Raw genomic sequence first — 18054 nt, 5'->3', positions numbered from 1 at the left:
CCTCCAGGGGCGGGAGCTCGGGCTGCGGTGCAGGCCGGGCCGGGCTGCGCGGAGACCCAGCTGGGAGCGCGCGCTCAGGGGCGCGCGGCCGGTGAGCCCGGGTCCCCGAGCGAGGTCAGTGGCCCTGGTGTCCCCCTCCCTCCCGAGAGGCCCCTCGGCGCTCGCGGACTCGTCCCGGCTCCGCGGGCGGCTCCTTTGATCTGGCGGCCTCCCCGCCTTCACTCCCCGCCGCTGTCGCCGTCGCGGCCCCAAGCGAATTCCTGTCCCGGGGAAGTTGCCGCCCGGCGCAGTGCGGCCCCGCGCGGTCACTGATGAGGGGCGGGGAGGCGGCGGCGCCACAGTAGCGCTCCCCGACGGCGCGACGACGGCTACCTGAACTACCTCGGGCCTCGCGGGCAGGCACCCGCGGCTGTGAGCGAGCGGCGGGAGTCTTTGGATCCTAAGCAAAGGTGTGCGTGCGGTCAGGTAGGTTTGCAAGGAGGCTTGGCAAGGTGCCTCGGACGAGAACCACTGCGGTCCCTGCTCGCAGTTCCGGTTCAGTTTCCAGGATGGTCAGAACCAGGAGACCACACAAGTCACATTCCCAGGACAGAGGGTGGGGTGGGGAAGGCTTGAGTGTAGGGGTCAGAGCATCTGTCCTGCAGCTGGTATCGCTGGTCATGGGGACGGCCCAGCCCCTTTCTGCCAGATCCTCGGGTTGGGTCTTCACAGCAGGTCACTGAGCAACTTGAATTCCCGAGATGTGGCATAGACCGGGAATCTTAATGATTTGGGTGGAGGAGTGCGAACTGGAGAGGGTGCCCACCTGGGATGGACGCAGGAGGGAGCCTTGACGAGAGCGAACTTGGGGGGGCAGTGGAGAAGGTGGCCCTGGCTGTAGTCTGCTCAGGAGGGACGGAAGCAGAGTAAAATTCTCAGAGCTGCGCTGTTGTGTTTTGTTTTTTGTTTGTTGTTTAACGCTGTGGGGCATTAAATGGTGTGACGCTTGGGTGATAGCCTGGGTCTGAGGTCGGGTCAAAGGGTTGAATACTGGCAATTTCACATGATTCACCCTAAGAAGATGCCGACCTGGTACATGATAAATACTCAAATGTTAGCCAACAAAATCCTTGGTCTCTGAGCAGCTCCTAAATCAAACTACATTTACTAAGGTCTTTACATTTTTAAAAATAAAATACTTTTACATTTACCCCCAGTATTTAGCCTTTTAGCGGTGCTTTTGAAACTTTCTACCAGATTAAATGTGACTTTGAAGATAATGAGTTTGTTTGGTCATTCATTAATTCTCCATGTCATTCTTTGTCTCCATGTTGACAACTGCTACTTCACTCCAAGCTGCCCCCACTCCTTGCTAGACTTTTTGGACAAGTGTTTGATCAATATCTTCTGTTTTATAAACTGGACAGTGATGGCACAACGTCTTTAATCTCAGCACTACGGAGGCAGAGGCAGGTGAATCTCTGAGTTTGAAGCCAGCCAGGACTACATAGAGAAACAGTGTCTTGAAAAACCAAAACAAAAATAAAATTTGAAAAAAAAACCAAACTAACTTTATGTGTATGGATGTTTTGTCTGCATATATGTCTGTGTGCCACATGTGTGTTTGGTGGCAGTGGCCAGGCACTGGATCTCTTGGAACGGAGTCACAGTTATGAGCTGCCATGGGGGTGCTGGGCATTGGACCTGGGTCCTAAAGAACAGCTAGTGCTCTTAACCATTCCTGCCCATTTTTGGAGAATTCGTTGACTTTGTTTTTTAAGGGAAATTCTTTACGTGTATATATTTGGTGTGCATGTCCGTTTGCGAGGAGGTCAGCTGCTCTTCATTTTGTTTACTGAGGCAGGGTCTCTCTCTTTAAACATGGAGCTCACAGGTTCATTTAGGCTAGCTAGCTAGCATTGGTGGGTGCTGGGGATCTGAACTCGGGCACTTGTACTTGAACTACTTCCTTAATCCTGCCATTTTCATGTTTAGGTCTATTGTTTATTCTAATTAGATTATTGTACATCACTGTTGAGAGATCATCTTTCCTCCCCATATGGGCATTTAGTTACTCCAGTGCCGCTAGGTGTAGCTGTTGTATTTTCTTCACTGAAGTACCTTGGATCTTTTGTTGAAGCTGGGCAGTGGTGGCACATGACTTTAATGCCAGCACTAGGGAGGCAGGTAGATCTTTGAGTTTGAGGCTAGCCTGGTCTACAGAGCAAGTTCCAGGGCTACACCAAAATCCTGTCTCAAAAAGCAAAAGCAGGCAAACAAAACCAAAAACAAAGAAAGGAAGGAAGAAGGGAAGGAAAAAAAAATCAAGTGATCACATCAGTCTGTTTCTGGACTATACTGAGTTTAGTGATCTATAGGCACCCTAAAGCCAAGAATACTACCTATGTTGAAAGAAAGGCTTCAGGCAGTATAAACCATTTTTCAAAATTGTAGACTATTCTTAAGTTCTTTGTATCTACATGCAAATTTTATCATGTTGTCAATGTTCACACACACACAAAAAGGCATACCATCTTTTTCAACTCTGCAAATTTTTTTTCTGGCCGGCAAGATGGCTCAGTTGGTAAAGGCACTTTTGAGACCAAACCTGATATACTGAGTTCAGTCCCAGGACCCCACGTGGTACAAATGGTCCTCTGACCACAAGTGAACTGGCATGTTCACACAGACACACACGGGGGGGGGGGTTGCCCCAATAAATGTGAAAGAACAAAATAAAAAACTTTTCACTGGTTTCTCCACAGCTAAAGCAAACACCTCCCCTGACCCCAATCTGCAAAGACAGCTGCCCTGGCCTCTGCAGCCTTGCCCAGTGGCCACCACCACCTCTCTCTCTCTGTCTCTCCCTCTTGTTTGTTTTTTGAGACAGGGTTTCTCTGTGTAGCTCTGGAGCTTGAACTCACTCTGTAGAACAGGCTGGTCTCGAACTCACAGAGATCTGCCTGCCTCTGCCTCCTGAGTGCTGGGATTAAAGGCATATGTCACCACTGCCCAGCTCTGTTACCCATTTCTATTATCCCCTTTGGGTTTTCTGTGCAAGCCCTTAGCAGTCTGCAAAACTGTATGCTCACACACTTGTTTACATTTGTCTTTTCATTGCGGTTGTTAGCAGTGCCCAGTACACTTGCTGGCGTTGAGGTTAATGCCTGATATTTATTGGCTGAATGAATGAAGGCAGGTACGTGTCTATTTCTGAATATTTTATTAGGGCAAAACAATATTTGTGGGATGATTCATCTCAAGTAGGTCCCCTTATATTCTTAACATGCATTCTGAAAATCGACACCCTCCGCAACCTACTATGTAGCTTCACAGTCATCCGATATAAATGAAAGAAAAAAAATCATCTGGCAAGAAGGCAAAAAGCTACACAAGGGTGACATTTGTAAGACAGTACCAAAATTAAAAAGAATCCCACATTCCCAGGTGATAAGAACATTGCAGCAATGGAAAGGGTTAGATCACAGTACACCTTGCACATTCCAGTTTACAGTAACTTGGCCAGTGGGAAAGCATGGATCAACCAACAGGATCACCCTAATTCAGCTCTTCTGTAGACACCTGCTCTCCTCTTTCCCCCATTCCTTATTGTTAGCTGCCTCCGTCCAGAGAGGGATCACCAAGACTGTGGGCATGCAGGCTAAACTCACAGGAAAGGCTCCCATGCCCTGTGATGGAAGACCCTGGGCAAACTAACCCTGAGGTACGATGTTAAGGGGAAGGTAGGGTGTGCAGCCTTCACTCAGCTGGAAGGCCTACACCAAACAATCGGGATTTGCACTAGAAACCTGGGAACTGTGCTGGACTTTTGAGTTGGCTGGAGTTGCCTTGCACGAGGGAAGAGCTCAGATGGCAAGGAAACAGACACTTCAACCGCTCCAAAACCAGAGCTTTAGGTATTGCTTCCTTAAAAGAAGTAAGTGCAGGGTAAGAGCCTGGGCATTCTTCAGGGTCAGTTTATTACAATCCATTACACCAGAAACAGTAACAATTTAAGGCTATACCATCGTAAACAAAATCTTGCCCACAGCTCCCCCACCCCCAAAGCTGCTCCTAAGGGTGAACTATGAATGTAAAACCTTCAGATTCGACAAAGATGAAAATGGTCGTTTTCATTAAGGGCTCAAGTTGGCTCCTTGTGTTTCCTTCCTAGAAACACTTCTGTATACATCAAAAAAGCTGCTTGGAAAACAGAAGTCACTGAAAACTATAAAAGGAACAATGGTATTTCTTAGGCAGGACAAAGGAGGCGGTTGCTGGCAGGCCCTAGCATTTCTTCTTAGCCCTGAGTTGGCTATCTGGCTGAACACAGCAGCTGGCTAGGAGCCCAAGCACACATTTCACATGGCTAAGGCAGAGGGAAGGAAGGACATGCTTTTCTCCACATGCAAGGTATTCTGATTGACCGGCTTAATAGATTAAGATGCCTGCTGGGCACTGAGCTTACAGGTACAGCTCATCCGTAGGTTCTGGAACTGGGGGGTGGGGGTAGGGCTATAGACTCTTGGATAAACTGCCAAGCAGAATCCTGATTTCCACAAACCTCTCCCTTCATAGCCCCAGGCTAAGGTGATTTTACTTGTCAGAAACACCTCATAGCTCCTGGTCATCACAGGCACAGGGAGGGCAGTCAGAGAGAAAAAGTACTATCCTCTCCCCTTTTCTAGCCCATTTGAAACAAGGTGACAGAACACCTGGGTATTTCTTACCTACAACAGCACCCTTGGCATTCAGTCATAGAAATCTCCCCTGCTTTCTTTGGAGACTCTTACCCTGCAGCATAGGCTAATCCAGAATTCTAGAAGGTCCTCTTGCTTCTGTCCCCTGAATATTGGGATTACAGGTATGCACCACACCTGACCCATAGCAATCATTTACACAGGAGAATCAGTTGTTATTTTTTCTAGGGGGTTTTGTCAAATACTACAAACAATTAGGCAGATTCACCAATTTGGGAGAATGGAGGTGGTAATAGATATCATTTCCCCTTTGTCCAAAAACGTCGGGAAATCTAAACCAGCTATCAATCCGCTTCTTGCAAGTTATAGTGTACACTAGGTAATCTGGCCACACCCTGACCCCTGACAGTCATGGAGACTCAGACGTGGATGCCCTCAGCTGAAAAAAGGAAGAAGCCCCTGGTCGATCACTGAAGTGCATGGTTGTGCATGCAAGAATCAGGCTGTCTACACTACAGCTCCCCAAACCCTGCACCAGCACACACGTCTTTTCTGGACCTACAACCCCAACCACCAAGATGACGCAGAGAGGGAGTGAAGGACTACAGGCGGTCACTATGAAGATGCTCCACCCTTTGACCTACTCAGGTGTGGGCAGAAGTGAGGCTGGAGGACTCAAGAAGAAGCTGATTCTGAAACCCTGCCCAACGGTAAGAGTCGAAGACCATGAATGAAGGACTGACGAGGGCTGGATCCCTTCAACAAGGATGCTATAGAGGGGAGATGCTCACTGCCCTTGCCCCTTGGGCCATGTCTCGTGCATGATTCTGACGAGGCTCCGGTTTCTGATGTGAGCCATGAAGAGGGGCTTGCAAACATGAAATGAATAAGGACAACGGTAATGAAAAGCATAATGCAAAGTGCTAGGGTGAGTTGCGCCCTGCAGACCAATCAGCAGCCAGGTTTGGTGGTGACGGCTGACTTACATACACGTTTGAGTCTCTTTAAGATCCAGGCTTCTACTCATACTCAAATGCTGGACTAATATGCCCTTTGTATTGCCCCAAAATTTCAATAATGATCTATGACATGACTGGGCCCATGATTTCTACTAGTTACAAATAAGCAGTCACATATAATGTATATATACCATTTTGTCCTCTAGGAGGTAGATCACAGGAGTTTTGTTTCTTCAAAATAAACTTGTAATTAGCCTGAAATAAACTTTGCATCAACCAAGTGATATATATATATATGTGTGTGTGTGTGTAATGCCCATCAATAACACTTTAGTTTGAAGTGACTTTATGTAAGCTGAAAGCCTAGGAGGCATGTTCATCACTTTTACAAGCCCTATGTGAGCAACACATTTTAAACAAGACTTAGCTTTGGAATTTTTTTAATAAATGTAGTTGTCTCTTTCTGTGGTCCTTTTATTTACTATTTTCTTTTGCTTTCTTTTTTCTCTTTTGAGACAGGTTTCACTATGCAGCCCTGGCTGACCTCAACCTCAGAGATCCACCTGCCTCTGCCTCCCTAGTGCTGGGATTAAAGGCATAGACTACCACACCCTGCTTATTCACCCATTTCTATCTTTTTTTGGGAGGGTGGGGTAGAGTTTGAGACAGGGCTTCTCTGTCTAAAAGCTCTGGCTGTTCTGGAACTCTGTGGACAAAACTGTTCTCGAACTCACAGAGATCTGCCTGCCTCTGCCTCCCGAGTGCTGGGATTAAAAGCGTGCGCCACCACCACCTGGCTCCATTTCTAATCTTTAAAAAAAGTCACCTATGACCTTGGACTGTCTCAAGGGCTGAAAGCTCACAGATGTCAGGAGGACCAAAGATGCTTTAGATCCAGGCCATGGGAACAGAGCTTTACAAACAACACTGCTCTGTCTTCTCGCCCATGTACCGCGGCTGATAGTGCGGTCCCCAGGAGAATATGGTTGGGCATGTTTACCAATAAAAAGAGTAATTTTAAAGAATGACATATGAAATACACTTTTCTACAGTTCTTCTCATTCTATTCTCAATCCTTCCTTATAACACTTGGTCACCACTAAAAGACAGATTCGTTTTCAGTGCAACAAAGCTGAACATTCTCTTCGATTAAACTTTGGTCAAAAGAAAAGAGTAACTTTAAACGGTGTTCCTCGGATGTGTTCTTTGGTCAAGCAGTGCTGAGCTCTGGATGAAGTCCCTGACCTACTGGCGACAGACACACGGAGGCTATTCCAGTTCAGGAAAGAGGTATTTGATTAGAAATTCCTCAAAGGAAAAATACATCAAGGAAGCACAAGAGAAGCCAGCCCCAGAGGCTGGGTCAAATCACCTTAGGACATTTAAGAGTACAACTGGCATTTGGAAGAGCGCTGTCCAAGTGGGTCAGCATCTCCAAGGAAAACTTATACCACTAATGGCGAAGTGGAACACGGGCAAAGGACTGCTCACTTTCCTTTACCAGGATTTATCTGGACCCAGAAGCAGCCAGAGGCTGTGGTAACTGTGGAGGTCGGAAGCATTAGGGCTGGATTGGGGAAGAACACAAACTCGGGACACATCTTCAGTCTGTGACCCTATGAAGAAGTGTCTGATGATGAGCAGAACAACAATAACGAAGAAGAATAAGAGCAGACTAGGGAGGTCCTTGGCCGGGGGGTCACGTAATAAACTTCTTGGCATTGTTAACATTTAAGACTAAAGACAGAATGCTTTGGTTGATTAACTTGACTGGTTAAATATGGGTTAACGGGTGGGCGGGGCAACCTCTGAGACCTGGACAGGAAGTCAGCAGAAGGCACTTGCTCCCTAGGGAGAGGCCAGTGAGTCTCAAGGCTGGAGAGCCAGGGCCAGGGCGAGTCTTGATGGGTCCAAGCCCAGGAGGTGACTGGAGTGTGGGATATCTGTGTGGTAAGCCCCAGGCAAGGGTCAGCGTGATTTCACAAGTAGAATAGTTATAAAATAAAACATTTTTAATGGACAAAGTAATCATTTATATATATATTATTATATTATATTATATAAAGGTGAGACTTAGCAAACAATGGAAGAATGTGAAGCAGTTTGTTTTTTTTTTTACTATTTACAAAATGCCATTTGGAGTGGAGGTGGCCACCTTCAGTAGCTTCAGAAATGTCTTTCACATGAGGTGGTCACTGAAGTGTGGTTCTGGAACTGGCTCAGAAAGGCCACACACTGTCCTTGGAGGGAGTTTCCTCCTCTAGGGAGCACCAAAAAGGCTCAGTCTTCTGTCTCCTCATAGGTAGTCTCATCAAAGGGTCTGTCCAACAGAGGCACCAGCCGACGGCGTGAGTACTTCAGCTGCAGCAGATCCCCAACTTCATCTATCTCCTTTAAAGCCTAAAACACACAGAACAGTGGTCAGCCAGGATGAGCAGGATGCAAGCATGCCCAACACTTTGCTGGGCTGAAACAACAGTGGCAAGGTCATCTTGGTGGGATACAGTGAATTCAGGTATGCAAGAAAGACTGTACACAGCTCAGACAAGAGTGGCATCTGAACAAGAGCTCAGGCCTCAGGCCTGGCCATCAAGATGGGCCGTGAGCACCTGAGCACTACAAAGGTTGAGTTCTTACCCATGTAATGTGCTCAGGAGGAGAGGGAACAGGCCTCCTGTCAGGGTTAGAGCTATAATTCTGTATGAGAACGCACACTTTGGGTCAGCGAGCAGCTCAGCAGGAAAGGCACCTCCCACAGAGCCTTGCAGCCTGAGGTCAATCCCTAGGACCCACAGTGGGAAGAACCAACTTTCACAACCTGCACTTTGACCTGCATGCAAGTCATGGCATGTCTGAACCCACACCATACTCAAAAGCAGAATAAATAGAAATTATAAAAAGCGTTTTAAAAGAAAATGTGTATTTTAGAACTGTTTACCAGCATAAAGGTCAGTTTGCCTGTTCTTTATTCCAAAATGTGAAAAATATAGAGTAAGAGCTGAGCTTCACTGTGCTATCAGAACAGTGGTATCTCTGAGGCCAGGCTTAACTGAAGAGTCCACAGACAGTTAACTCTGAACTTTAGACGGGAGAAACCATTAGCCATTTATTTCCTTGACTGATAGAGGGTCTATACACTTAAAACAAAGGTGTACATGACTTAGAACACAGAGGAAAGGATATGTATGAGCCTTCACTAGAGGAGTACCTAATATTTTTTCATCAGTGTAAAGACGAAAGTGGTTAGAAACATGAAGTGAGCAGAAACAAACTCTCAGTGCCCAAGAGGATAAAAGTAAGAGTTTTGTTCCCATATCCAGTATTTCACAAGGTTTTTGATCTTGTTTTCTTGTTTGTTATGTGATATGGAATCTCAATAAACTTCTCAAGCTGATCTGGAGCTCCTGAGCTCAAGTGATCCTTCTATCTCAGACTGCTGGGCACCCAGGACTGTGGGTATACACCACCTCTCACAGCCCCACACAAGGTTTGTCTACAGAAAAAAACAAATTTGTAATAGAAACTGATGGCCCATAAGTGAGGTTATTTGTTTAGATTAGGAGCAAAGAACCATTACATGGTACCATCTATTAGCAAATAATTACAGTGACCCCTGGCTCAAGGCATCAGACGAGCTCATAAGTACAGGCTGAGTGAGGAGGTATGCCAGCACAGCTGCCCTCCCACAGCGGGTGCCATCATTCTTCCCATTGTGTGGGAAGATGACTTTACTGAAAAAGGACCCACATTCTACAAAGCCCAGCTTTTTTTTTTTTTAAAGATTTATTTATTTATTATGAATATAACATTCTGCCTCCATTTATGTCTGCAGGCCAGGAGAGGGCGCCATATCTCATGAATGGTTGTGAGCCACCATGTGGTTGCTGGGAATTGAACTCAGGACCTCTGGAAGAGCAGTCTGTGCTCTTAACCTCTGAGCCATCTCTCCAGCCCACAAAGCCCAGCTTTTTACCGGACACAATTCAGTGCTTCTAGTTTAATCCCATCATGGAACAACTTTCATCACTTCACTGGTTGTAGAGAGTTTCCTTTTCCTTTTCTTGGTTTTTCGAGACAGGGTTTCTCTGTGGCTTTGAAGGCTGTCCTGGAACTCATTCTGTAGACCAGGCTGGCCTCGAACTCACAGAGATCCGCCTGCCTCTGCCTCCCGAGTGCTGGGATTAAAGGCGTGCGCCACCAATGCTCGGCTTCCTTTTTCTTTTTTTGCGGGGGGCTTTTTGAGACAGATTTCTGTGTAGCCCTGTCTGCCTTGGAATTGACTCTGTAGACCAGGCTGGCCTCTGTCTTCTCCCAATTAACTCCCATACTCAGTATGTTTATCACTCTGCACCCCTGCTTTCCTCTAAGCTCTTACAACCACTAATATATTTTCTAACACTGTAGAGTCCCCATTATGGACATTCCTTATGAGTGGAGTGTGTCTAGCTTCTTTCAGTTAGCACAGTTGCAGGTCTGTTCTGTCCATGCTGTAGGGTTGTAGCTTCACTGGGCATTCATTCTGGCACTGCTTGCTTTAGAAACTCTCCTTTGCTCACTGCCTGCTCCGGCTACCCTACGAACCATCAGTTGACTGGACGCTTAGGCTGATTCCCCAGCTTTCATTCCAAGCCTCTGGTCTAACTGCGATCCTTGTGCTGGTACTCACTGCTTTAGTCATTGTAGGTTCTAATTAGATTTGAAATTGACAAATATGATGAGTCTTCCAACTTTCATTTTCAACACCATTTCAGCTGTTTGGGGGAAATCTACTAGTTCCATATAAACTTCAGGATCAGTGTTTCCATTTCTGCAAACAGTGTAACTTGAATTCTGGTTGAATTTGCTCTGGGTCTGTAGATGACTATACTGACATTCTAACAATACTCATTCACTCTTTTTTTTTTTTTTGAGATGGCATCTCACTACATTGCCAGATCAGCCTCAAACTTGTGAGACTAGGGGATGCTCCTGCCTCAGCCTAAGTAGCATAAGTAGCTGAGACTATAGGAGCCCACAACTCCACTCAGTTTATTAAGCATAAATTTAACAATTTTACAAGGTTCCTTAGTTACTCTTACTCTTAGGTATCTACCTGACCCCTGGTGTTGAGACTAATAAAAAAGGGCTTGTGCACACTCACACTGGTCCTGAACGTGTGATCCTTCTGCTCAGCCTCCCAAGTACTGGGACTAAGGTCTGCACCACCATGCCTGGCCTAAGATTCCCTTTTCATTTGTTTATTGCTGAAATATGGGAATATTAATGTGGTGCAAGAATGTCTTACTTACTAATGTTGCCAACACCATTTATTTAGCTCTAACAGTCTTTTTGTATATTGTAGGTATTCTCTATAAATACATTCTAAGGGTAGGATAGGTTCTTAGAAAACATTATGTGGCTGAGTAAGGGAATATTCTAGGGCAGCTGTGCTTCCCTTGTCCTTCTTGTTTTTCAGAACAGCTTTCCTGAGTCTGTATTTTATGTGTTGATTCTGTGTATTATTTATGGGCACAGACAGGTATGTATTCTGACTCTTCCTATATGAAGAGTCGTGGGTCAGTGAGATGGTTCAGTGGGTAAGGCATTTGCTGCCAAGCCTGATGACCTGAGTTTGATCTCCAGAACCTACATAATGAAAGGAGAAAACTCTCTCAAGTTTTCTCTCATCTTCATATATGCTCAAGCAAACACATCACCACCACACACCAAATGTTAATTTTTTAATCATGTGACAGGACCTATTAACTGAATAAAAATTAGTTTGTATCACATAACACTCTTGTTCATTTTTCGTGTTAATTCTATAAAATATCACAAGATAAAATGACTTCAACAAGCCTATGGTTTTAAAAATAAAAGGTTTTAGTCAGGTGTGATGGCTCATTCCCAGAATCCCTGTTCTTGGAGATGCAGAGGAGACCAGGTTCAAGGACTACATGTAAGACACTGTCTCAAAAACAAAAAGCATTTCAAGTGGCCTACAACCAGTACTTTCCTAAGGTAGCATAATCCCTAATAATAATGCAAACATATCTGTCCTTATACCCACAGTTAAGTGTAGACCTCACCTTCAGCAAAGAAACTTCTCTTTGTAACAAATGGAGACCATTACAGAAAATCACAACAAAATGCAGGGTTATGGAGCCCAGTCCTGATTAATACAACTATAACAACTCTTGTCTAAGGCTCAGGAATCAATGTCGGAGGGGTTGGAGTGTGGTATGAATCAGAGGAACAGGAAGTTTGCTGTGAGATCATGTCTCATAGAAATCTCAGAGAAGCTACACCTAAGTCTTACCAATATGACTGCCTAAATAAGGCCTAAATACCAACAGACATGTTAACTTGGAAGGGGAAAGCTTACAAGGTCTCAACCTTAGATATAGAGCTACAGACAAACAGGGAATGGTGAGTGGAAGAAATAGCCCTTCCCCGAAAAGAGAATACCAATTTATTATCTAATACCAAATGGTTAGCCCTGGAACATATATACAAGTAACATAATACAACCTGAGCAATAGATTTAGGAACATGCACCCTCACCCCAACAACAATAAAGAAGCCATGAATTTGAATGAGAGCAAGGGCAGAGGTACACGGGAGGGACTGGAATTAGAAAAGGGGAATGGGGAAATGATGTAGCTATAATTTTATCCACAGTTCACAACACTAGAGTATTGTATTGGTCACTTAAAGAACGAAAACTTTAAAAAAAATGAAGATCAATCACCAATAAAGTGCTCTTAAAAAAAAAATTAAACCAGGCAGTGGTAGTGCATGCCTTTACTCCCAGCACTTGGGAGGCAGAGGCAGGCGGATTTCAGCAAGTTCAAGGCCAGCCTGGTCTACAAAGCTAGTTCCAGGACAGTCAGGGCTACACAGAGAAACCCTATCTGGAAAAAATAAATAAATAAAAATACAATAAATTGATAAATAAACAATAAAAAGCCAAGGCAGGTGAATCTCTGTGAGTTCCAGGAAAGGCTCCAAAGCTACAGAGAAATCCTGTCTCAAAAAACAAAAAACAAAAAAAACAAAACAAACAAAAAAAAATCCTAGGTGTCCAAGAACATCAAGCGATCAATACCATGTGATACACAGCCCCTTTTAGTAACGTGTTATAAAGACTGCAAGGTACTTACCGTATCAAGTATCTCTTTGGTATGAGCTGCTGACAGACAAAATCTGGCTCTGGACTCAATGATTGGGGTGGCAGGAAACCCCACCACAACTACACCAATGTTCCGCTTCAGCATCTCCCGCCCAAAGGCGCTACAAAAGGAAAACAGGAAATGAAACCAAGAAATGTAGCTGGTATGGTGGCTCATGCCTTTAATAGGCAGGGGCAGGAGGACCTAAGTTCGAGGGAAGAACTAGTTCTAGTACAGTCAAGGCTACACAGAGAAATTCTGCCTCAAAAACCAAAACAACAACAAAAGAAACCAAGAAGTGTAAACAGCAGCCAGTACAGAGTTTCTCTGTAGACCAGACCGGCCTTACACGCACAGAGATTCGACTGCCTCTGCCTCTTGAGTACTGGTATTAAATGCGTGCGCCACCACACCTGACTGCTGGCCTGAGTTTTGATGATATAGGCATAAACACAACAGACAGTTCTAAAAATTCTGTTTTTTCAGTCCTCTGATAGTCATTCCTTCACAAAGGTAGAAGAATGTAGCTGGCAAGGAGCAACTGTGATAAAAGTTTACTTTAGGTGATAGCCTGTCCCTGAAACATAACAGTGGTTAAGATTCTAAAATATATCAGTATTAAAAAACTCAGTTCTCAAACAGTCTCAAAACAGTAATTTTTGGGACTATGAGGACAGAGGACCTGCTGTTAAAAGGGTTGCTGCCAGAGTTGTTGACTGGAATTGGCCTTCTAAACTAGAAATTAGTTAATTAACAAGATTGATTGGTTTCTTATGTAGGGGTCTGCTTGCACATATGCCTGCAGCCAGAGGAGGGCACTAGATCTCATTACAGATAGTTGTGAGTCACCATGTGGTTGCTGAGAATTACTCAGGACCTCTGGAAAAGCAGCCAGTGCTCTTAACTGCTGAGCCACCTCTCCAGCCTCCTTATTCCCCTCCTCCCCCTTTTAAACCTACTTGGGACTAAAGTTGCCTGGAGTACAAGCTGCTTTGAGGCTCTATAGGCCAGCAGGCTACCCAAACTCCACAATTCTTGTACAATAACCACAGCTATCTTGTACCCTTACTCCACATCTGAATCCTCACTAAATAATGAATTCTAACTTGGTTTTTTTGACAAAATTATGCTTTCTGTTTTACCTTCCCTTAACCTGTTCACAGTATTTGGGAATAAAAGGCTGCCCACAGCAGGTGTGGAGGTGCACACCTCTAATCCCAGACCTTGGGAGGTAGAGGCAGGCCAATGCAGTGAGGAAGCTTGATCTACACATAGTGACTTCCTGGCTAGCCAGGACTACTCAGGAATGCCAACTTTTCCCGCTCCAGCCCCAACATATCCTTCTGTCTAATGACAGGGCAGGTTGGACCTTCCACAAAATGTACCCAATTTTGGCTGGCATGTAGAGCATCAAAGGCACCACCGGGGAATCTTCATTGCCATAGATGATGAATCCCATTTCCTTCAGTCGTCTCCTGAAATACCTGGTGTTCTCAGCCAACTGTTGTATACATTCTTTGCCTAAAAAACAAAACAAAACAAAAAAACCCACTAAGGAATAGAAGAAAAAGATAATCATTTTCCCTGTCTCCTTTTTATCTTAACAGGTCTTTTATTTGTTTTGCTTTTTGTTTTTCCAGATAGGGTTTCTTTGTGTAACACCTCTGCCTGTCCTGGAACTCTCTATGTAAAACAGGCTGGCCTCAAACTCAGACATCCACCTGCCATTGCCTCCCAAATGCTGAGATTAAAGGCATCACCAAAACCACACAGCCTGACCAGGTGTTTTCAAACAACTTTTACTGTGTAGTTCAGGATGTTCTTTAAGTCTTGTAATTCTTGTCTCAGTTTCCCAAGTGCTGGGATTAGGCATGTGCTACCATAAAATAGTTTTGCACATTAACCTGTATGGAATATAAACATAAATATGCCTTGCTCATGGGGCAGGAGAGATGGTTCAGCAGTTAAGAGCACAGGCTGCTCTTCCAGAGGACCTGAGTTCAATTCCCAGGACACACATGGCAGCTCACAACTGTCTATGATTCAGCACCAAGTGATCTGACACCCTCACACAGACATACATGCAGGCAAAACACCAATGCACATAAAATAAAAACATGAATACGCCTTGTTCTGCATCCTGCTACTTGTCCTTCTAGCTACAAACAACAAATTTCATCTTATTTTGGTGCTGGGTATCAAACCTAGGATCTCACACATGCTAATCAAGCACTCTACCACCAAGCCCACCATAGCCCCAGGCTGACAGCAGGTTTTTTGTTTTGTTTTCAAGACAGGGTTTCTCCATGTAGCCTCAGCTGTCCTGGAACTCACTCTGTAGACCAGGCTAGCCTTGAACTCACAGAGATCCGATTGCCTCTGCCTCCTGAATGCTAAGTTTAAAGGCATGTACCACCACTGTCTGGTATGAATTTGTATTTTAAGTGACACAGTTTAAGTTTATCAATCGATAAGACACACATAACTCAGATGTTCTTAGAATTAGGACAATGACATACCCACCATTCAAGGGAAACTATAGATAAGATGGACACACATATTCCAAATTAATACCCTCTATATCTAATAATTTCAAGTGGATCAGAGAAAAACTCTGAACTTTAGATTGGAATGATCACTAAGTTATGCAAGTGCCTTACAAAGAACAAGTGCTGACATTAAGTATGGTGTGTATGTACGTATTCTGAGAACTGATGAGTTCTAAGAATTACATACCCTAACTTATCTGGACATAAATATCTCAATATGGGGCTGGAGAGATGACTCACAGTTAGAGCAAAGACTGCTTTTCCTAGCACCCTCATGGCAACTTATAACTCTAACTCCAGGATTCAACATTCTCACAGACATACACATACAGGCAAAATATCAATAAAATAAAAATAAATTCATTAAAAAATCTCAATATATAAAGATGCCCACTCTAATTTTAAAAACTGTTACTGATTGACTGTTGTGTTGTCATCACCCCCCCCCCAAGACAGGCTCTCATGTTGTTTTAGAGTTTTTATTGCTACAAAGATATACTACGACCAAGGTTACTCTGATATTTTTGAGACAGGGTCTCTGTTGTAGAATAATCCTTTCGTACACTGTGAAGATATGTTACTCTCACTGGTTTAATAAGGAGCTAAATGGCCAATAGCTAGGCAGGAGAGGTTAGGTGGGAGTTTCGGACAGGGAGAGAGGGCTGGGATGAAGAAGGTGGAGTCACCAGGAGACTCAATGGAGACTCAGGGAGAAACAAGATGAGCGTACTGTGCTGAAGAAATGCATTGATTGAGCCACGAGGTAGAGCATAGATGAGAAATATTAGTTAATTTAAGTTGTAAGACCTAGTTAGCAACGACTTAAGCAATCGCTTGAGCATTTATAATTACTAGTAAGTCTCTGTGTGGTTATTTGGAAACTGGTCGGAGGGACAGCAAACTACACCTACAGTCTCTCTACATAGCCCTGGCTGTCCTAACTGACTATGTAGACAGGCTGGCCTCAAACTCAAAGAGTTTAGCCTGCCTCTGCTAAGGCTAAAGGCATGTGCCACCACACCTGGCTAAATAAAGTACTTAATTGGGGGTTTGCTTACAGTTTATCACCATGGCAGCGAGTGTGGTGGGTGGCACACATGCGGGTATGCTCTTGGATCAGTAGTTGAGAGCTTTACATACTGATTCATAGATAGCAGGAAGAAAGCCACTGGGCCTGGCATGGGCTTTTGAATCAAAGCCCACCCCCCAGTGACACATTTCCTCTAATAAGGCTACACCTCCTAACCCTTCTTAAACAGGTCACCAAATGGGGACTAAGGATGTACACGTAAGCCTTTGAGGGTCAGTCTTTTGCAAACTACCACATGCATACTCCAGGTATCAGAAAGTGACTTAGAGCTGTGTGCCTCCACGCCTGGTTTAGTGCAGTGCTGAGGTCAACCAAGGGCTTTGTGACTGCAAGGCAAGCATTCACCAACTGAGCGAAATTCCAGCCTCTTCCACTTTTAGAGATTTCCTCTTCCAGTGTTGCCTTCTACTGGGACAGGAGTTTTTTTCCCACTGTGAACAGTGGAAAGCGGGACAAAGTACAGAACATAATGGTTTTCAGACACAGAGCAACAGAAGAGTTGTAGCATGCTTCTGAGACAGAAAGCAGGGTAAACCTTCAGGTGCTCCGTGCTACCTAGAGTTAAGTTCCAGGATGTTTTGAAATCAGAATTGGAGAGGCCAAAGAGGATAGAACTTTGTTGGGCAGTACAGTACGTAAGAGTGGAGGGAGGTGCAAAGCGTATACTTTGGGGACCTGATTTGGGGTTCTACTGAGCTTTGGCAAGAGCAGATCTGCACATGCATGAGAAAAAGCTGCCAAAAGAATTCCTCAGAAGGGACTACTTATCCCATGTAACGAAATGTGTCATCAAATTAAACAACATCACCTAAAATCTGTACACTTTACTGCATGAAATGTCACTGCTATAATAACAAGCCAAATACTCAGTAAATCACCTGAAGCTACAATTGAAGCTAATACTCCAATCTCTCTATTCATAATCTTAATCATAGCCAGCTACTATTTAGTAATCATTCTTTTATAAATTGCAAACAAACCAAAACACAGCAACAAAACAGAAGTAAAACAGAGTGTTACAGGGGTGGGCTTGGCACTCTTTTTTTGTTTTGTTTTTCGAGACAGGTTTCTCCGTGGCTTTGGAGACTGTCCTGGAACTAGGTCTTGTAGACCAGACTGGTCTCGAACTGTCAGAGATCCGCCTGCCTCTGCCTCCCAAGTGCTGGGATTAAGGGCATGCACCACCACCAGGTGGCACTCTTAGCCTCTGTTGCTTAAGAAAAAACGTAAAAGGGAGGAGGGGGAACAGTTAAGTTTTTGGCATTGGGTATTCCAAGAATTTGTAAGTCAGGGGAAGTGTTATGAAAACAGCACTTGAGACTTAAAGCTTTTGTCCTGAGACAGGAAATGAAAACATAAAGGACCAGCCCTTCCTTTCTTTCCCTTTCCAAACAATTCTATGACACAGATCAGATGATACCATCTATAAAAGTATTTATCTGTCCGTTTGTCTACTTCCATTCCCATGACATCGTCTCCAGATATTTTGCTACTATGTGTTTCTTCTGCAAATTCTGCCAAGAGAGAGTCTCTAAAGGAAAGCTAGCACAAAGAATTAGTAACTTAATCGAAATGTGTTCTGACTGCCTGTTAGGAGACTGATGGGACAGTACAACTGAAAGGGTG

At 44.4% G+C, this 18054-nt stretch overlaps 1 protein-coding gene across 1 annotated transcript in view; it reads right to left on the bottom strand.

Annotated features, from left to right (window-relative positions):
- Window positions 1-3185: 3185 nt before the first annotated feature.
- The window catches only part of Sptlc2 (serine palmitoyltransferase long chain base subunit 2), a 72953-nt gene continuing 58084 nt past the window's right edge, over window positions 3186-18054 (bottom strand). Inside the window, exons 10-12 of the mRNA XM_005083997.4 lie at window positions 14175-14310; window positions 12781-12910; window positions 3186-8038 (exon numbers count right to left, since the gene is read on the bottom strand). Of these exons, the coding sequence (XP_005084054.1) occupies window positions 7919-8038; window positions 12781-12910; window positions 14175-14310 (386 nt within the window). The 3' untranslated portion in view covers window positions 3186-7918. The remainder of the gene's footprint in view (window positions 8039-12780; window positions 12911-14174; window positions 14311-18054) is intronic.

This window comes from Mesocricetus auratus, unplaced genomic scaffold (genome assembly GCF_017639785.1).
Source record: "Mesocricetus auratus isolate SY011 unplaced genomic scaffold, BCM_Maur_2.0 Super-Scaffold_15014, whole genome shotgun sequence".
NCBI classification, from domain to species: domain Eukaryota; kingdom Metazoa; phylum Chordata; class Mammalia; order Rodentia; family Cricetidae; genus Mesocricetus; species Mesocricetus auratus.
Note: the sequence above shows the minus strand (reverse complement) of the source record. Positions and strands in the feature narration are given on the sequence as shown.